The sequence below is a fragment of the Haemorhous mexicanus genome, chromosome 2 (genome assembly GCF_027477595.1).
Source record: "Haemorhous mexicanus isolate bHaeMex1 chromosome 2, bHaeMex1.pri, whole genome shotgun sequence".
NCBI lineage: Eukaryota > Metazoa > Chordata > Aves > Passeriformes > Fringillidae > Haemorhous > Haemorhous mexicanus.
In genome coordinates, this window is record NC_082342.1 from 48,480,575 (window position 1) to 48,501,252 (window position 20,678).

At 42.4% G+C, this 20,678-nt stretch overlaps 1 protein-coding gene across 12 annotated transcripts; it reads right to left on the reverse strand.

The window, feature by feature from the left end:
• Window positions 1–1,713: 1,713 nt before the first annotated feature.
• On the reverse strand, window positions 1,714–20,101 carry GJA3 (gap junction protein alpha 3). Of its 12 annotated transcripts, none has more exons than XM_059838696.1 (5): window positions 19,837–20,101; window positions 13,329–13,406; window positions 13,018–13,117; window positions 6,874–8,385; window positions 1,714–3,984 (listed from the first exon to the last, which is right to left on the reverse strand). In XM_059838696.1, exons 4-5 carry the CDS (start codon window positions 8,366–8,368, stop codon window positions 3,848–3,850), a joined length of 1,632 nt encoding a protein of 543 aa, XP_059694679.1. In that variant the 5' UTR covers window positions 8,369–8,385; window positions 13,018–13,117; window positions 13,329–13,406; window positions 19,837–20,101; the 3' UTR covers window positions 1,714–3,847. The 12 variants fall into 12 exon arrangements, with proteins under 12 accessions (XP_059694679.1, XP_059694677.1, XP_059694680.1 ...); XM_059838694.1 differs by having other exon boundaries at window positions 13,018–13,226; XM_059838697.1 differs by lacking the exon at window positions 19,837–20,101 and adding an exon at window positions 14,824–15,079 and having other exon boundaries at window positions 13,029–13,117.
• Between the last annotated feature and the right edge of the window lie 577 nt (window positions 20,102–20,678).

Genomic DNA, 20,678 nt, shown 5'->3' on the forward strand with positions numbered 1-20,678 from the left:
TGTGGGGAAACACTGATGGTGTTAGTTAAAGCCCATTCTTAGGGGAGCCACAGTGAAAATGTTTGCTAAAGCTCAGCTGATTGTTCCTGTGCCAAATCCCTGGGAACAGCAGCAGCAGTACAGAGGTGTGTGGAATGCTCCTCACTTGGCTTTCAGCACAACTGTTCAGACACTTACTGGAGCAGGTTAGAGAGTTTCCCCCAGCACATCTCTTTTCATTACTATCAGAATCTTCAGGGTGCCCTGACACAGCTGTGGATGAGGAGGGCACCCCTCTCACGCCTTCTCCAGAAGTTCACGTGAAGCTACCTCGCTCAATGTGGTAGCTTCACCTCAGCAAGAGGTACCCACACCATCACAAAGGATGGAGAGACAAGAGTAGCAACACTTGTATCTCCTACTCCAGCCAGAAATTCTTTAGAGACAGTGGATGGAAGGTGACAGCAGGGTGGCTTTGTCCCAAGGGAGGGAGAGTCCATGACCAAGCAGTGTCTGCACTGCTGATGCTCTCAGCTCCTTTGGGAGTATCTCTCTGTTCTTCAAGTGACAAAATGGTGAATATGCATCTAAATAGAAAGCTTGCCAGATATATTTGTAGCAAAAAGTGCTCTTGGTCATAGGCAAGTGAGTTATCAGCTACTATTACCATACCACTTAATGCACTTCCTCAGCTTATTACTGCTAAGCAATGTTAGTACTACTCATATTATACACCTGACAGTCTGCTTTACTGCCTGCCGGTCATCAGAGATAGTGAGCAGTCTGGTTTACCATATGGACACATCAGGTAAAGCAGAGACAGCACTGCCTGAGCACAAGGAGGCACCAAAAAAATATGCTTGACTGCTTGTTTCTCTCCCATGAGAGAAAAGCACTCAGTACTACAGGGCAGAAACTATCTTGACCTGCCAGGTCCATGTAAGTGCTGCAGATAAAATAATGTTTTACAAAGCCTTTATACTTAACGGTTCTGGAAGATACACTTACTCTTGCCTACATTGCTGCTTTCCACAAGCAAAACTTCTCAGAAGTCTGGCCTGGCCTCTTCACAGGACGAGACAATGTTTAGACAGACTTGCTTTTAGTACATTGTACATTTTCAGTGCAGAACTGAGTTATACTTGTGCGTGCTGAACTGTGAACGTTCCTAGAAGGTGCAAATCAGCGAATTTCAAATGCAGTGGACACTCCACATTATCCCCGGTAAGGACACACTTTCCCTGCACTAAAACCCTTTGTGCATTTATAGGTAACAACCTCATAGCACAGCAGCTAGATGGTTAAATCAAAGTTAGTGAGTCAGCACTGCGGGGAAAGGTGGGAGTCACTGCCAATGCCACACTGCACAGGGATGAACAGAGACTCCTGTCTCAAGGCGGGAGCCAGGAGTGAAACCTGGATTTGGCGGAAGGCAGAAGCAGACCTCCCACTGATGTCAAGGCAGTCAGCATTTCACCTTTGCACATGCTCAAGTGGGTCTTGTTCCCACGTGTCTTCTGGGCTGTGAACTTCCTCTGAAGCCACTGGGAGTTCTGCACGGAGACAGGTTTCAGCATCCAGTTTTCCAAGAGATGCAGTTCAGTGAGCACTTCACATGATGAAGGGAAGCAGCAGTGTAAGTGAATAAAGGGAGGGAGCTAACTCCTCTGTCACATTAGTATTTTAAAAGACCATCTACACAACCATGAAAATTTAATCTAGAAGAGACAATGCTGTGGTACAAAAAGTTTATTTAGTCACAATTTTGTAAACATATGAGGTAAATTAACATTTACATCAACTTGCTTCTTACAGAATTTAATATACAAGGCACTTCTCTGAAGACAGTACTGTTTGCTGGTTATATTGTTACTACAAGTTCCTGACTGCCCAGAAAACTTGCAATGTTTTTTGTCAGATTCTGTCATGTAAAAGACAAACATCTGGAAAGCAACAGGAAAGTTCTGAGTAAGCTTTCTCATGCTTTAGAACCCTTTAACTGTGAGAGACAGTGGCAATGCAAATAGCAATGTACTCTCCACCTTAAAATATGCTCACACATCTTGCATAACTTCAAGAACTGAAAACTCTAGAATTAGATTGGCATCTTACAGCAAACTTAAAATGCAAATCTACAATTTCTTTAATACATCAGTGTTTTTAGTTTATGCAAATAATCCCATTGCCTTTAATGGTCTTATTTGCAAAGTTAAAATAATTTGCATGAAATAGTATTTGCAGGCTCAGAACCATATTTTTGCCTAGAACGCAAAACACTTCATTTATTTTTTTGTAAAATCTTCTACAGTGTAACAGTGCAGTGTTTATTCACAAATACTTTGTTTGGAATTTTAAACCAGGCTGTAAATTTAGCTCATAAAGGACATATGTCACAGCTAATTTTTGTCATTGAAGTCCTAAACACACAGGAAGGCATATGAACAACAGTGAACCTTAGTTTATTTGGCAATAATTGAATTCATGATGAAAAATATTTTTTCCATGGTGTGCTCCCTATATAATCCAATGCCCATATTTCAATTACACAGAGAAAGCTGATACTATGCATCAGCGATCAGGTTAAATTTAATGGTACTGCCTTACGTCTGAAGAGTTCCTGTGTTATAGTAAGACATTTCTCTCATGTTTAACACATTGGCAGAGTCATTCTTTTATTTCTTATACAAATGTAAACTTAGAAAGCAGTTTATTTCATCCAAATGTGCAATCTGAAATCAAAAACTGAATGTAAACTTCAGAAAATCAAAACTACAAGAGCACACTTTTCAGAAGAAGAATCAAAGTAAAACATTTGGAATTTTAAAAAAAACCCAGCCTGTTCAAATCCATGGAGTTAGTATCTATATAAAACAAAAAGACCTGGGGGCTCAACACTCTGCTCCTGCAGACTGCTGTCACCCGCATGAACTCAGTGGAATACAACAGTTTGGAGCAGCTGAGGAGACGGTCCCATGACTAACCAAAAAAGGACCTAAATAGTGATCGGATTTTTAAAGCTTGCTTTTATTATTTTACTGATCCTACACTTATGTATCCATACCATAAAATAATCTTAAGAGCTGCGTAATGTCAGACATTTAATCAGCTCCAAGTGCCTTGCTGAACAACAAATATACTGCAAAAACAGTAGTACATCATACACCTGGCAACTTGTTCAAAGAGTATCTTTTTTCAGTTTTCTTTTCCATGGTTTACCTCAGCACATTTTTTAACTTCAATAAAGAGCGAGACCAAGTTTTCCCAAAATTATTCTACTCAAAGAGCAAAAATTAGTGGGCTTTTTTTTTCAGTCTGCTTAATATCAGGCATGATTCTCTTTTGACTTCTGCTTTTGTGGTAACTTACCTACTGGTTTTATATCTTAGCTGTGCACTTGAGGTCTTTCAGAATTGTGGTTTGAAGAGCCACATGACTGGGCTAAATCGGGGTATCAACTGCTTCCAGTTCCCACGAAACTTTGTAATTAATTGACAGGAAAGAGTCAACGACTTAGAAATTAGATTATTTTTGCCAATAGACTCTATTCTGCAAGTCAGTGGGTGTTTTCACATATTTTCTAGAATTGCAGAATTCTGCACAGAATTCGACACTTGACTCACAGGATGTTGAATTCAGTGATCATTCATGAGTAAAGATTAAAGTCCTCAAAATCGGCCGCACCAGTAAGATTTTTCTTTCAACAAATCTGAATCCAGATGTGATGCAAGCAACTACAAGCGGTTGTAAGCACTAAGGAGGATTTCTGCCAAAACAGTTACCTGGGCTTAAACGAAGAAACAGTTACTGGACTCCAAATGAAACTGCAGGCAATGAAGAGGCTTGACGCTGCATAGTAACGTGATGGAACTTAAGCTGATCTTAAAAGCGCAACCTGTGAGTTGTAGCTTTGCTTTCTCAGACCAGGACTGCCTGGATGCAGAGGCTGCTCTCTCAGACTTCTCTTAGGGGTTGCAATAGAGTTACATTTCTCCCCCCGAGCTTCACCTAACAGGAAAAATCATCTTTTAGCGCTTTCCAGTAGTTACTCTGGCTGAAAATACCATATATTCCACAAAAGCATCTGAACTTTCTGCAGGTCTAACCACACACATTAACTTGAAAAGGTCAGCCTAGGTCTCAGGTGACCCTAAGCTAAATCTATCTCTCTTACTATTTTTTATATACAATATGGATGCAATCCTGCAGGACACACTCTGTGAGGGTAGTACTAAAGTAAGGGCTGCAAGATGCAGAGCCCCATCAAACATCATCAGTTTTGCTCTCAGGAAATGATATAAAAAAGCACACATTCCAGGTGGGCTGGTTTACATAAATACACTCCAGAAAGACTTTGACTTCATTCTTCAGAAGCATAGAACAAAGGAAAACATAGCCCATAAACTTCAATGTGCTAAAACAGAGATGCATATACTGCATTATTTCAGCAATGTAGTTAACTGGCATTTATCAAAACTTACAAAACTGCTACCATAGACGCTAGTAAATCTAAAAATTTTGAATCTTAACCTCTGCCTTTCATCTAGGCAACTTCATCAACTTTAGTCTATGTTTTGCATAGTTGCATGGATTCAATAGAAAGCAGAACTTGGCTTTTAGTTTTCTTGCAGAAAGAGTTTTTATGGCTTATAACAGAAAATCCATGACAGCATGCCTGAAGCTGAATACTTAATAATAAATATCTTTATTGTACTACTACACATTGACTTTTAATGCAGTGGCTGCCCTTCAGATCCATGGCAGCAGAAGGACTTCTCCTCACCTGGTTCAACACAAGCAGGACAAGGAAATCATGAGACAACATGCCCGAAGGTTGCAGAACAGTGCTTCTGATTGTAAGAAGCTCATTGTGACTACTCAGAAAGCAGCAAAATGTTTAATCTTGAGTGGTGGGAATATACTTTGACTGTTGAATAAAATAAGCACGCTCAGAAAAACATTTAACAGCAGAAATAACTGGTAGTGTTAACTACTTGCTACAGGTTGCCCCTGCTTTGCCTGAGTAAGGACTGCACTGCCAGGCCAAACACTTGGAAGATGCAAAGGGTTATCCCAGTGTGTTTGATTGCTCTTTTCCAGTTACAGTACGTTCGATTTATAGCAGCAACAGGACTGACTCCAAGCTTTAGCTCTTTTGGATTTTGCTTAGAACAGAGCTGGGCTTAATTCTGTATTCCTTTTGTACTGAAACTCTCCTGAGCCTATTCAGGCATGCAGAATTCTAACATCTTGTTAGGAGGGAATAAAGGACAGAGCCTGTTGAAAGGAAAGATGCACCTTAGGAAAAAAACCCTAGTACTTTCTTTCACCCATTTTTTAAGGGACACACACATTTTTCAAAAGCAGGATTTCAATGTCTTTTCTAAGGCCCAAAATCTAAATTTCTTCTGGCTCCCAAAACTTCATGGGAATGTTAGTCTTGCTTGAATAAGGCCTACAAGATCCATTCCCAAGTCTTGCTCCTTGTTAAATTGAATGGAAATTCTGAAAGTGACTTCAGTTGGATCAGGACAGACCCTTCAGCCACCACCAATATTGCCCAGATATTTTAGCCACCTATTCTGCAATACAATATTATCTAAGTCTGTTTTCACTGACATAAAGACACTATAGATTGATGTTAAAGGGTACACAACAAGAAATAATGTTGCTTTGGGAATTTCACCATTAGTAAGTTTTTTCTTCTTACATTTTCTTGTAAGATCAAAGATCAAACTAAAATTATTAAGTACATAGTCAAGTAATTTTAAACCTACAGATTATTCTCAAAATATTCAAATACTTAAAAATAAGCACTCAAGTTCACTTCTAAAAAGCTTTTTTCCAACAAACTTATGCTGATATCTAGTAGTCTAAAATGCAGAGCTGTACTTTATCCTAATTGTTTGTCCACGGGCAATGTATGGAGCCACAGTGTATTGAAATCATAATCCTTGCTTTCTGAAGAGAAATTGTTCTGTAATAATTTCCGAGGTGTGGTTTGAACTCCTGTCCTCCTGTAAGCAATTTTAGAAGTCAGCTAAAATTATAGTCAAACATGCTCAAACATATTTGCAGGCTTATAAACATGGTGTGATCATGGTTGGCAAACACTGGATAGAAGGTCAAACTGAACACTTCCTAAGAGGTCAAGAGTAAAAAAAAAAAAAAAATTATGGAAAGAAGAACCTCAAAAATCTATTCCAGGGGTTCCTTAAACTTTGCCTGGCCGAGGACCACATCGGTGACTTGCCATGAACACAAAGGCTTCATAAGGCATGTTATATGGAAGAAACTGAGTTACCTTTAATATGGCAAGTTGGTCCATAGACACAACAGGTGCCAAGAGGCAATATACCACCCTGATGTTTGCCGTAGGGCTACGTCAGATTTAAGAGGAAGAAAGTAAGTCCTTGCATCTGCTCATGTAGAGCTTCTGGGAAAGAGCTGAAGTGAAGGCAAGGGCAAGAGGGAGATGACAGCCAGGTGCACGGGCACCAGGGATATTAACACTTTTCTCAGATGAAAGTCAGCCTCAGGGCCCACGACCAGCTACCATCGCCACCCATATAATCTGTGCAGGCCTCCCCTACGGCTGCCCTTGAGGGATCTGCTGTGAACATGACGGAAAGCGGGACTGGTCCCCCGGCCCACGGGCTGCGCTTCGGTCACCCCTGACCTATTAGAAAATGTTGATAATTTTCCCCACTACAACTCACAGAGTGCAAAAACAGCAAGCGTCTAAGTTTGAAGCCCAGGCCTCCTCACCCACGCCAGGCCTGGCCTCCCCAGGCAGCTCCCCTGCCCGCTCCGCCTTCCAGCCCCTGCTCCCCCGAGCAGGGCGACCGCCTTACACGGCCAGGTCGTCTGACCGGGCTCTGCAGCTGCTCGACTTACTGGCCCTGCTCAGGCGCCGCGTGTCTACCAGCAGCGGCGGCTCGTGCATCTCCACCGTGGTGCAGGCAGCCGAGACGGGCCGTGCCCCCGACAGCTCCACCTCGCCCTCCACATCCCACTTGCTGCCGCTCGCCCCGCTCAGGCTGGTGCTGCTGCCGCTGTTGGCTGCGGCGATGGGCAGCACAGCCGGGGGTGGGAGTAGCTGCTCCAGTGGCTCTTCCTGCTCAGGAAGGGGATGCCGGACGCTGCTGGGGGTAGAGGAGCCTGCTGAGCTGGAGGAAACCTTCCCCTGCTGCTCGGCTGCCATGTTGGCCCAGTTCTGCTCAGAGGTCAGGGCACGGCTGCTGCTGTTGAAGTAGTTGATGACGGCTGGCGTGGGCGTGGGGATGGGGGTCGGGATGGTGACGGGAGTGGAGATGGGCGTGGGAGTCACAGCACGGTGCCTCTCCTCAGGAACTTGTGGAGCAGCGGCGTAGCTTGCCATGGACGTCGTGTTGGAGGGGGGCCGCGGTCTCGGAGCAGCTGTAGCATAGTACGATGCCATGGTCACTGGGGCCAGCAGCGGTGTGACAGCACGGGTGTCAGGCAGAACAGGGGCCGGCGTGGCAGTCGTGACCACCACAGGTGGTGCCGGCGGCGGCAGGGAAACAGGTTTGGACTCCCCTGTTACCATAACCGGGGTCATTGTTGCGACAGGCATCTCTAGGATGTACTGACTCGTCATGCCCTGCTTAAGCTTCTTCCACCCCAAGTGATAGATCTCAAGCATGTTCAGCAGCAGGGAGACTGAGGCCACCACCAACATGAAGATGATGAAGATCGTCTTCTCAGTGGGCCTCGAGATGAAGCAGTCCACAGTGTGTGGACAAGGCGAGCGGCTGCACTGGTAGACCGGCTTTAGCTCGAAGCCATACAGGAAGTACTGGCCCACAATGAAGCCCACCTCGAACAGAGTCTTGAATATGATATTGAAGACATAGGTACGGAGCAAGGCACCGCCCATGCGGATTCTACCACGTTCATCACGGATTGGGAGCTTCTCCTTCCCCCTTTTGACAATAGGTTGATCTTTGACATTACTGCTGCCTCCTCCACCACCGCTGCCAGATGCTGCTGCTGCTACTGGGTAGTTGCCATCTTTGCTGCTTCCCTTCTTTTTCAGCTCCTCTTTCTCTTTCCTCTTCTCCTCCATGCGTACAATGTGCAGGACATGGCCCAGGTAGATGAGGGTTGGAGTGGAGACAAAAATGATCTGCAGCACCCAGAAGCGGATGTGAGAAATGGGGAAGGCTTTGTCATAGCAAACATTTTCACAACCAGGTTGCTGAGTGTTGCATGTAAAGTCCGACTGCTCGTCTCCCCAGACCTCCTCAGCAGCAGCCCCCAGCACCAGGATCCTGAAGATAAACAGTACCGTCAGCCAAACCTTGCCAATAACCGTGGAGTGCTCCTGCGCATTCTCTAACAGTCTCCCCAGAAAGCTCCAGTCACCCATTGTTTCAGATTTCTAACCTACAACAAGAACATCAGAGCAATTAGAGCAACGTTAAAACATCTTGGAGTCGCACAACGCTGGGGCAGAACAGATTGACCCTTGACAAATGACATTTCTTATCTTGCTTTGCAGAATACTGCACACGTACATTAAGAACTTGATAACCCTGGGACCACGCAACCACAGGCTTTGGTAAGCACAGAAGGGAAATGTTTAATGCTCTCACGGAGTACATGAAGGCTTAAGTGCCTATACACAACTGGCAAGAAGGATTCTTAAGTTAGAATTTCTACAAGATTTAAATATTTAAAATAACATTATCTCTGTTTCCTCTCTCTGAGATGGCTCTATCTGCTCCTGCTTTTATTTAGAAAAGAACAGGTAGAAACCAGATCAATTAAACAGAATAATGCTGCTATGAATGCAACTGCACTGGTATCCAGAGTGTGATGCAAAGTTTGCCCAACTCTAATAATTTTATTGTTATCAGAACTTATTTACTCCAGCAATCAGGAAGTTAGTAATGGGTTTCTGCTATTTTTAAACTGTACAAACACAGAAAAATAATTACTCAAAACCTATGGAATTTACAGTTGAATTTTGGAATTTGTACAACTCAACAGGCATGTTCTCAAAGCCTAATCATATTTGAATTTATTTATAAAAAAACCCAAACATTTTAATAACTTGAAATATTTGGAAGAATGAGAAATTCTGCAAGGAATGGTGAAAAGGTTTCTGTGCTATTTCCCCTATTGTCCTGGCAGTTTGTGTTACTGAACCATACCTACTGCCACATCAGTTATACAAAACAAAACAAAACAAAACAAAACCCAAAAAACCCAAACCAACAAACTCAAGGTCACTTCAGCAACTATGATACAGAGATTTTCTTGGAAAAAAACAGAATTACATCCTATGACCTTATTTCTGTGACAAACAACTGGCATATATTCTCAGCAGTTTCCACCAATTCATGCATGATGGGCCTCCCAAGTCCAATTCTAGGCAGAGACACAATTGCTGATTTGGAAAGGCCTAAAGTGTGAGATTTTTTTTAATATCAGATTCCTCACAAACTTCCTCCAATTGAGAAATAAGAGAAACCTCCTGGTATCACTTCTCTTATTCTTGGCCTGTTCCTAACTGGATTATATGTAAGAATATTGGAATATATATAAGTACAATTCATTCCCCCAATAAACTCACTTCTATATTTTATATGTCAACCTTCAACTAAAAACAAAATAAAAAAAATTGCTTTCAGCTAACTTCAATACCTTCAGAAATACTTGTATCATAATTGTAATTCAGATTTAACAATTTGCATACAGAAAAAACCACTATCAGAAAAGTAATTATCTTCTTGTTTAAAAATCTTAGAATATCTTTTCTATATAAGTTAATTACATATTACTATGCTATACATCTTATCCAAACACCTGAGTGTCTTACAACTCCTGAGAAAAAAAAGTTGTTCATGGCTACAGCTAGGAATTTACCACTGAAGTGTACTATTCTTATCATTATATGAATGTAATTTCCAGCAATTATGTCACTGGTTTTTCAAAATAAGAATTTCCAAAGTCTATCCTGAACTTCTTTCAGGCTTTTAGTTAGGCAATGAAAGAAATTAAATTTATTTAAGGTACATTTTATAACTTGATTTTACTGCGAGGCAACAAAATACCTGTAACTGCAAAGCAGAATGCTTTCACACAAAAAACAACAACACACCCATCAGTATTTTGCAGTTCTACAAATCCTGGTATACTAACTCATTTCTCATCACCCTAAGTTAATTTAATAAAAACTCCTCCTAAAAATACATCTTTGATATTCTTCAAAAATGCATTCCCTTTAATAGAAGTGAATAATTTTTCCAATATAACATGATAAACCGGAAACTATACTAACAACAAAATACTGATTTTGTGTATGTTCCCTGTCCTGAAACATTTTTTAAAATACATTCAGATTCTTTTCGAAGGGTGTATTTTTTCTCCTCTTAAAACAGTAGCCCAAAGTTGAATAAATTTTGTTATAGTATTTTCATAGTCTTAATTGAATATGTTTATATTACTTTAAAATTTAACCATCCATCTTAATGTTATAAGGTTTAAAATATTTCGGATGGTTAAGTAATTTTAATCTTGACAAATAATAATTTTTACGGCAGTAATGAATTAATTTTATACCTTTTTTTTTACTCAAAATCATTTGAAGATATACCCAGTTTAGTTCCAGCTTTGAACAGAACTAAACTGTTGTTCAAGCATGTTCTCATTATGAGTGGAAAAATGTAGGAAAAGCAAATGTGATATTTGATGGATTGAAGAAACTTAGCATAAACCCAAGTTCAATATTTCCTTTCTCTGCTATACTTTACATTATTCTGTGCCTCTCAGTTCAATACTCCCTGCCTCACTCTTTATTTTCCATCCAGATAAAACAATATAGGCAGCTCAGGTAATGAGCAGGCAATGATGTCTACAATGAAAACAGGATGTTTTGTGCTTTCCTGAGGATTTATCAAGTGATTAACAGAAAAACATGAACAATTTTAGAAGTTAAAATGACAAATAATAAATCCATCTAACTTAATCATTCTCCAGTCACTAACACTACTCAAGATTTTTTCTGCTTTTTACTACAGGTCAGCAATGCCCAAGCTGAGTTAATTCAGGACACCAAAGACATGACACAATGCACTTCTCAGAGGATACACATAATAAAGCTATTTTAGTGCTTACATTAGCTAAAATATTTATTTCTGTGTATAAGAGTGCAAATTCATCTTGCACACCAAGAGAAAGTGTTTAAGCCATGAGCAGATACTTCACAGCATCTCAGCGGCACAGAGGTGAAAAATCTCAGTGTACATCCTACTATGAATTGCAGCAACTGCTGCCTTCACCACAAATGTGTCTTGGTCATAGTACACAAATACTGGAAGGACATTTTTTCCAAAGGCAATGCAAAGTTACATATCTCCACTGGCTGGAGAGTTCCCAGAAATCCAGGTCCTGAGTCTTTTTTCACTGTAAATACATTCTTCAGTAAGCAATTCTTAAGGCCAATGTAACTCATCCAAAAATCACACCAACAACTGCAAAGGGGTGGCTTGATACAAAGCATTATTAAATCACATTAAATGAAAACAGAAAGTTCATAAAGCTCAGAGAATACTTGATTTTTCCCTAGTGAGTTCAAGAATACCTATGTCTAAATTTAAATGGCCACAACTCAATATTTTAGCTGAGAATATCCCAAGCTTGCTTTTGTAGTATTACATGAAATTCAACTGTATAGTATTACTTTTAGTGCTACAGAGACAGGCAACTCTTAAGACCTAATCTTCAATATGCATTGTGAAAGGAGACATTTTTTCTTTTTGTGCTTGGAAAAAAATGCAGATTACGAAATGAAACATCTTTATCTGCATTTCATTATGTCCATGAATACCCACAAGGGAATGACAAGAATCTGCCTCAGAAAACAATCTAATTCAACAGTATGAAAAGCAAGGACTTCATGAACCTTCATGTCATTTAATAAGAACCGGTAGTCTTGTATTATTTGGTGTATTTCGTTGTATTGTATTTCTTGTATTAGAAAATCATTCCTTTGAGACCACACTGAAAAATGGACACTCATAAAAATTGGCACGGCATTTAAGAATCAATGTTGTGTTGTTAATTACTAGTTTAGTACATGCACAAACACACTTTGCACATAACAAAGAGAACAAGCAAGCGAGAATAAATTTTAGAAGCTGCAATGTCATATCCATCCCTCTGCAGGAGAAGAATAATTATAATGTGACATTGACAAACTTCCCAGTTATTTTTATTTCTGATGATGTCACTGAAGGGGTTCAGCACTATGTGCACTAGGTGTGCAAAATTTTGTATTTATAAATTTACTCAAACATGCCCATGTTCATGTATTTGTATACACATATGAACACAAATAAGTACACAGCAGCTATACTGCATACATTACCAGATTATGACACTTGATATATTTATGATTTCATTATACTGGTATATCCAAAAGATGTCCCATAACAAATATTTAGAAACTAAACAGATATCCTTGTCAGAATACAATTTCTTAAATTCAGCCCACATTTCCTTCAATTTCTTGTGACAGTCTAAAAACTCGGGATTTAGATTTTTTCTTCGAAATTCAAAATCTATTTTATAAAGCAGTAAGAGCAAAAATAAAAAGCTGTTAAAACAACTTGCAATATTTACTTTGTTTTTACACCAAACAATCAGGAATCTCCACCACTACCAGTTTCTTAACTTTGCTAGCTTAAATGATACAAAAGCAGTCATCCTGCAAAAAGTCTACAGTGTGACCATGTAATTCCAGACAAACTGGCAAATGTGCAGGCACAGAATGAGCTACTATAATTTCCAGCGAAACTTAATGGCATTTGGCCATGTACATGTATATGAAACACAATGGTGAGTGTTTCATAAATCCCAATAGAGGTTTCACAGTTCATTTTATAAACTTGTTTAAACGAGGATTTGAAAAATACCTTCCTTCATGCTCCCAGTGTCACACTTTCAGATACATCTCTCATTGTATTTTAAACACTCATTAAAAATTAATTCCTTAACTGATCTTGTTATTACCTTGAACTTACTTTACTGCTATGGAGCCTCCTCCTTAAATTCCCAGGCAAAACTTCTTTAGACTTCTTGACTCCACTTGACCTCTGAGTGAAAGTTTGGCCTGAGCGAAGGAAAAGCGCGAGGAGTGCAGGGATGAGCCCAGAGGAGAGCTACAGCCCACCTGTTAAAACCCCCTCTTCCCTGCTGGAACCCCTGCCCTGGTTCATTACCTGCAGGAGAAAAACAGGAACAAAAAGCAACCCCTTTTCTCCCCCAGAATACTCCAATGCCATCTTAGAGCTCTAGGTGGGAAGCAAAAGACAGTGACTTACCAGTAAAGCTGAAAGGTGTGAAGGGTGTGCAGCTACCGGGGGACAGCGGAACAGCCGTGGAGCATGAGGGCAACAGTCCTACATCCCGAGCGAGTGAAGCATGAATGAGACAGAGCTGTCAGGTGCCCACATGCCATCAGCCACACAGATCTAAAAACTGAGCCGTGAGGAGTGTCCCGCCCCCCGCCCCAGATATACAAAGGAAAGATGAGCCTTTCTGGCATCCGAAGACTCAAGACCCTTTTTCACTTCAGAGAAGCAGGGACTCCAACATTTGAGTATCTGTCTGAAAGGACTTCAGGCAAGTTAAAGTAACTGCAAGGGAGACCCTGTTCAAACTCCTCAAAGTACACTTTTGTACTATAGAAACAAATTGTTTTCTAGTTTAATTCTAAAATCTTGAAGCAGGATTCTCTCATTTACCTTTAAATAAAAGAGGTAAATACCTCTAGTATCTCTGACTACTCAGTTCAATTTATTTTTCGTATCTATGTCAGTATTTTAAAGACCTAACACACTAAGGATTTCTAATAACATGCCAGGCTTATATGATTTCTTCAATGAGTCAGCAATGAACCCAAAAATTTTTTGCCTACAGGAAAAAAAACCCCACAAATGAAACAACTTCTTTGCTTATAACACTGGCAAATTTTTACTTCATCAAGCTTCATACCTTCCCAAGAATATTTATTCATCTCAATACTTTGCATCACTTGTGAGTCCTATGTGAACAAGTGAGTAACTGGAATGTTTTGGTAACTCTCGGACCAAAGACGTGAACAGAGTGAGGTAACAGTCTGGTCAATACAGGGAGGCCACCCGGCCGTTTTCCCCACTATCAGTAGAAAGTGTTCTTTCTACTGAAAGTAGATCAGTGTCAGTGGAACCGCGGAACCATCGCGGGTTATGCTCACGAACTCCATCATTCTGTGCAGCACCACTTACAACGTTGAAAGACATTCTGGCTCTGCTTTATGTTTAGGACTTTACTCCAAGTGCAAAACTGGCTTGAAATGCACATCAGTGTTAACATGCTAATGACAACTTTTAAGGAAGATATAACACGTGCCTACACAACCATCCTGGATATTAATACTTTTTACTTGGTCCTCCACTGCATCTTCTGAGGTCCTTGGTGAGGTTTGGACACTTCTCCCTGCCACACCAGGCTCAGTTACCCTCCCATCTGCGAGCGCCGCTGCCTGCAGACGGTTCCCTCGGTGCGACAGGAACAGCGGGACACTCACGCCAGGGTCCCTCAGGAAGGTACTCAGAACAGTAGGGGCCGCGACTGGCCCCTGCCACGACTCCTCCTCAGTAGGACGAGCAGGCTGGGCCCCGCCCTGCCCTTCCCTGGCGCCCATCCCACGGCCGGGGGACACGACGAGCGAGCAGAGGCCCCGGGCAAGCTCCCGCCCCTGGCGTGCCCGCGGCCGCGTCCCCTGTGCGTCCCTGCCCGGCGGCGAGCGGCGCAGCCCAGGCCCGCTCTACTTACGCTTGGCGGGAGGAAGGCTTTTTAAAGCAGCAAGGGCGCGACTCCTTCGGAAGAGTTCGGGAGGAGATGGCGCATAAGTCGTTTAAACGGGGGGAAGAGGCGCCCCCAAACTCGGCTGGGCTGTGGCCGAAGCGGCGGGGCGGGGCGGGCGGTGCCGGCAGCCCCTGCCCAGCGCCCTGCCTGCTGCTGCCCGCCCAGTTCCGTGCCCTGAGCCTTGCCCTGCGCCTTGCCTGCTGCTGCCCGCGCTCCGCGCCCGGCGCCGGCACCTCTGGCGGCCGCCCCGCAGCCACCGGGCACCCAGCCCTCCCTCTGCCCTCCCCTCCCCGCCTCCCGCCGGCTTCACACGGGACGGGCCGGCAACCCCTCTCCTCACCCGGGAGGCTCCGAGCGGATTGTCTCCCTGGATTTTAAAATGTCATTATGCAGATGACCCGTCCCACCTCCGCGGGATTTCCTGGGGAATTAAAAGAGTTTATTTCCCGCCGAGGATAGAGGCGTGAGAAAGCCCTCCCTGCGCCGCGGGAGCCGCTGCCCGCACCGCGCCCCGGCACCGCGCTCGGAGCGCGCCTCGCCCCGGCCGCCGAATGCGCCGCCCTCAGTCAGGTGTCAGAGATACCTGAGCAAAAGGGGGAAAAAAAACCCCACCAAAACAACCGAACGACTTCTTCACCAAAACGAGGGTTTTCTCTCTGAGAGCAGATAAACATTGCAGGTGGTGCCTGTGTGTCCTGCATGAAGAGGCCCCCAAAGGGTTGCCAACCCCTTTTTTCTTTCCCACAGACCCCTCCTCAGTCAAGATCAGCTATCAAACTGTTGTGCGCAGAAGGAAAAAGTAAAAAACAAAAACCCCTAAAAACAGAGAGCAGTTGTCACTGTTCTAAAAGTTATTATTTAAAAGTAGCTCTTGACATTTTCAGCATAAGTACTCAAAAATATTACTATCACCTATATTTTGCTTAGGCTTTTGTGTGTTCTGTAGTGTTGCCCCAGGGAAAGGAAAGCAGCCACACAGCCTGGGCAGCTTCCAAAGCGAGAGCGAGGTGGATCTCCTCAAAGCAGGAAGAGGGAGGTGATTCTCCCCTGCTGTTCTGATCTCATCAGACCCCACCTCGAGTGCCTCACCCAACTCAAGGGGTGAGGAGACCCCATCATGAGAAGGATGTGGATCTGTTGGAGTGAGTCCAGAGGAGGGCCATGAAGATGATGAGGTGGTTGGAGCACCTCTGCTTATGAAAACTGAGAGATTTGGGGCTGTTCAGCCTGAAGAAGAGGGTCTAAGGAGAGCATACAACAGCCTTCCACTTCCTAAGCGCACCTACAAGAAAGCCAGAGAGGGACTTGATACAAGGGCATGTAGTGACTGGACAAGGGGGAAACTGAAAAGGAGTAGATTTAGATTAGATTTTAGGAAGAAAGCCTTCAGTGTGAGGGTGGTGAGTCAATAGGAACAGGTTGCCCAGAGAAGTGGTAGATGCCCCATCCCCCGAAGTGTTCAAGCCCTGGTTGGATGGGGCCATGAGCAACATGGTCTAGTAGAAGGTGTCCCTGTCCTTGGCCAGGGGAGTTTTAACTAGATGATCTTTAGGGTTCTTTCCATCCCAAACCATCCTGTGGTTCTATGGAAGAGTGACCTAAAGTGATATGGTGACTCAACAACTCTTTAGCAGTAACATATGAGTTTCTCTTGATAGCTACTCTACAAAGAAGAGTAAACAGAACCACATCAGTCATTCTCAAGGCTTTACTTACTTAAAAAAAAAAAATCCAATAAAATTTTTGAGACACTCTGAGGAGCTGTGTGCAGCAGAGAACTGTTGAGAATCTGAATCTGACTATGCCCATGTTCTTGTATTCTTGTACTGCTTGATTGGTCCCTATAAATATTTCAGCTGAAAGCACTAGAGAGGAAGATCTATGTTGACCCTAAGCACTAGAGGTGGCACAAGGACAGATGACTGTTCAGAGATGTGTGATATATCTGAAGCACAGTGCTGCTGTGATTTTAAGTGTAACACAGGGCTGATCCTGAAGCACATTGCTGCCATGATTTTAAGTGTATCACAGGGCTGATCCTGAAGCACTGGGGCATGAGAGGCTGTGTTAGGGTACAGGATGGAATCCCAGCAGCTGCAGTAACTCCTAACACGAAAACTTTCCTCATGCAGTGAAGTCTCTCAGCTCATAAGTTTTAAGAGCATGAAGCACTGGCTGTTTCTCTGATGACTTTTTCACTCTGGAAGTTTCTAGTGGTATTTCCCACTCTCTGTACAAGCTGGCCTTGACACTTGTTTTATTTGAAGAAAAATATTCTTACTCAGGAGGGCAGTGAGATTCTAGAGTATCCTTTTAGTAGTGCCACAGAAGGTTTTTATGATAGAATCCTTCACATTTCAAACTAGGAGAAGCTGATGCAGTGCCTGCCTGCCATGGGACTACACCCATCAGCTAACAATTTCCGTTCCAAAAATTCCGTTCCAGGTGCATTCAGTAAGAGATTTGGTGTATCAGCAAAACCCTCTGCGCCATTTGTAGAAAGCAGGACAGGCAAGGATGCAAAATCCATGGGGAAAACTTGAAGGAAGCAGTTTTAAAAGTGAAGGGCCAATTAAGTACTGGTGAAAGCCCAAGCATAAACCAATTAAGCCCAAGCATGAACCAATTAAGTACAAAGCCCAAGCCTATGTCCTCAACCTGAAAGCATATTAAGGACATATGACTTGTTAGTCACATAGTAGGACAGGAGTATCTGTAGCCAAACAAGGGGTAGATAGAAAGAAGTAGGAAGGAAAAATATGAGCCTATTCATTTTCTTTCAGAAGGAAAATAGGCTCATATTTATTTAATGATGTTCAAAAGTGTCTCTTCATGTGTTTTTTTTTTTTGACAGAAGGATTTCCTTGGAAGAGCCAACCTGCTGGTTTCCTCATTTATCTTTAAAGAAGAACAGCATTGCTAGTTCTCATTATGTTTAAAGGTTTCCCTCCATTGGCATTAACACTACACAGCAACACACAACTTAAGGTATTAAGGTGACATTTAAATTTTTACATTAAAATGCACACTTACAAATTTTTCAGCCTTCCTTTGATTAACACAGAATCACAGAATGGTTAAGGTTGAAAGGGACCTCTGGAGGTCATCCAGTCCAACATCCTTGCCAAGGCAGAGTCACCTACAGCAGGTTACACAGGAACATATCCAGCTGGGTTTTGAATGCCTCCAGAGAGGGATTAATTGTCTTCTTTAGTACCATCTTTTGTCTTCCATCCAAGCCTCCCTCCACACTGGTGACTACCCCTGTTCCACATGTAGGCAGACATTTAGCAGTACATGATGTGGCTGGCACAGAAACTAAGTGAATTCAGGAAGTGGGGAAACAGAGCTGTCAGGCAGGTATTTTTAAGATTAGATGAGTCAGGTTTTCATTACAAGGTACATGGAAAGAAAATAAAAATAGACACCAAGCTTTATGAAATTATTGAAAAGATCTCATAAGTTAAGGAGGTATTTCTGGATTGGTCTTAGTCTGAGCCTGAGCTGCTGCTCAAAAAGACAAATAGACATTTTCAGATCAGTATTGATCTAAAACAATGTTTCACCCCTTGCTATTTCTAATGTAAACATTTATTTTGAAGTACAGAATAGGATCACTCTTATGTAACTGTGCATCCAAGCACAGTCTAGCGGGAAGACCCCTGAACTGTGGTACATGTCTTCAGTCATAAGCTGTGCCAAAGTGACACGTGGCTCAGCAGCGCTGACAGCAGTTTTATCCACACAGTCAGCCGAAAAAAAGAGCTACAAATGCCTTCAGTTCAGCTCATTGTGTCAGTAAAGAGAACGGTCCTTGACATGCCACTGCCCTACAGAAGATGGCACTAAAGATATTTAAATTCTGGGAAAGGGTACCGCTACCTCGGGAAGCACAGCTTGAAGCAAGGAGGATTAAAATCTCTAGTTGTTTTCTACATAGATGAATCGAAGGACTTTGGAATTAATTAAATAATAAATAACATGGCAATAAAAATATGGAAGTTGTAGTTTGATCTTATATTCCAAACTAATTTTTATTATTGTACCAGTCAGTGATTAGCATTCTGTTCTGTTTGACACCACTGCTAAGCACATCAGAGGAGGCAGCTCAAGGACTGGTGTCAGGAAGTATTATTATTTCTAGTTTTGAAGGGTGACACTGTGAGTTCTAATGGGTACTAATAGAGGCACAAGAAGACTAGATATCTTGTCCTAGGTTATGTGGCTCTGAGAATAGCCCTGAGACTTTAGGCTGGCCTTTCACCCACCAGAAGCAGCTTCCTCTGGTCCTTTCTGGCTTTTTGGAAAGGCGGGAAGTCTCCTAATACTACAAAAAGAACAGCAACAACATAAATCTGAATCTTCTGGGATATGGAACAGCAAGATGCTTTGCATTCATCTTCATGGAATCTAAAGCTCCACGTAAGATGTAGCAGAGGAAGAACTATAACTGTACAAGCCAGGCATCTGTTAGGAGGAAGAATCAAAAAGAGAGACAAAGGACATGCAGACTCCTAAGAGGAATTAGGCCTGCTATCATTCTGCCATGGTGTGATGCTATTTTTTTTCTCTGACACTACAGGCAGAAATATAAAATAAAAATATTGGTGTTTGAAACACATCGATTCCTGCCACAACCGGACATCTGGCAGAAATCTGAGCTGAAGAAAACAAATTTAGAATGCAGAGTTCAAATAGTTCTCTGCAGAGTTAGTGAGTTAAATCAACTCATACAGAAGTTGAGGAAAGATTGTGTTGGAGCAAGGAAGATGGCCAGTAGCTGAGAAGCAGGGCCAGCAGAGAGGAATAGGGAGCATGGAAAGGTACAGAAGCAAAGGGAGAATAGGCAGTTAAGGTTTTTGCCTTTCTAGTAGCAGTCACTCAGGAAAACACAGCCAGAGGCTGTGGTTTGAAATTGCAGCATGTGTAGCAGCAAATAAACTTCATGTTGCCATTCCCTCCACCCCTTCCACTCAGTACCTGAAGCTCTTCTTGCCCAACACCGTGGTGTACTGCCCCACAGTCTTGTCAGTGTCGAAGTTCATATGGCCTCCCTGTAATGAAGTTCAAGGAATTAATCCATCTGAAAAACAATCCAGCAAAGCAAAACATTTGTTTCTTCATCAGCTAAAACAGTGGGCCAGTCCAGTGCCAAGCACAGCTGTGCAAACAACTGTGCTGGCTCATTGCAGGTCCTGGAGTTGGAGGCACCATGTGGAATGGGGTGGGAGAGACATACAGACAGGATAAGAGTGAGCAGGAAGAAATTACATCAGTATGAATGCCCTAAACTAGTATTGCCAGTGGGCAGGTCATTGTGCCAAACCACAACCAAGGCTTCTAAACAAGGATGTTCTTTCTCATTGTGTAAGAGCAAATACAGTGTGTTTTACAGGAATATACCTGAGTGTCATGCAGGATGAACTTGTAAAGGCCTCAAATAATTACTGCCTTCCACAGAAAGGAACAGCAGTAGGCATCTTGCTTTGAAATAGAAAAAGCAGTATTATGTAAGGGAAAAATCCTCTACAAAATTCAAACTGCTGCACTATGTGATGGTCTGCCTTTGGAATTAAGGAAATAAATCAGTAGCACAAAATGGCATGCCATTGGTGGGTAAGAATCTCCTGACTGCAGACCAGGCTTCAGTGAACTCCACCAATGTTTGCACATATAGTAAAATGGGCAGCAAAACTGAAGAGTGATCAAAAGTGAAGAGTGATCTGGGTTTCTGTCTTTCTCCTGTTGGGACAAATGCCTGTTTTGCGAGACACACAACCAAGCATAAGGAGCTTTTTACAAACTGTGCTGAGAAGAAAAAA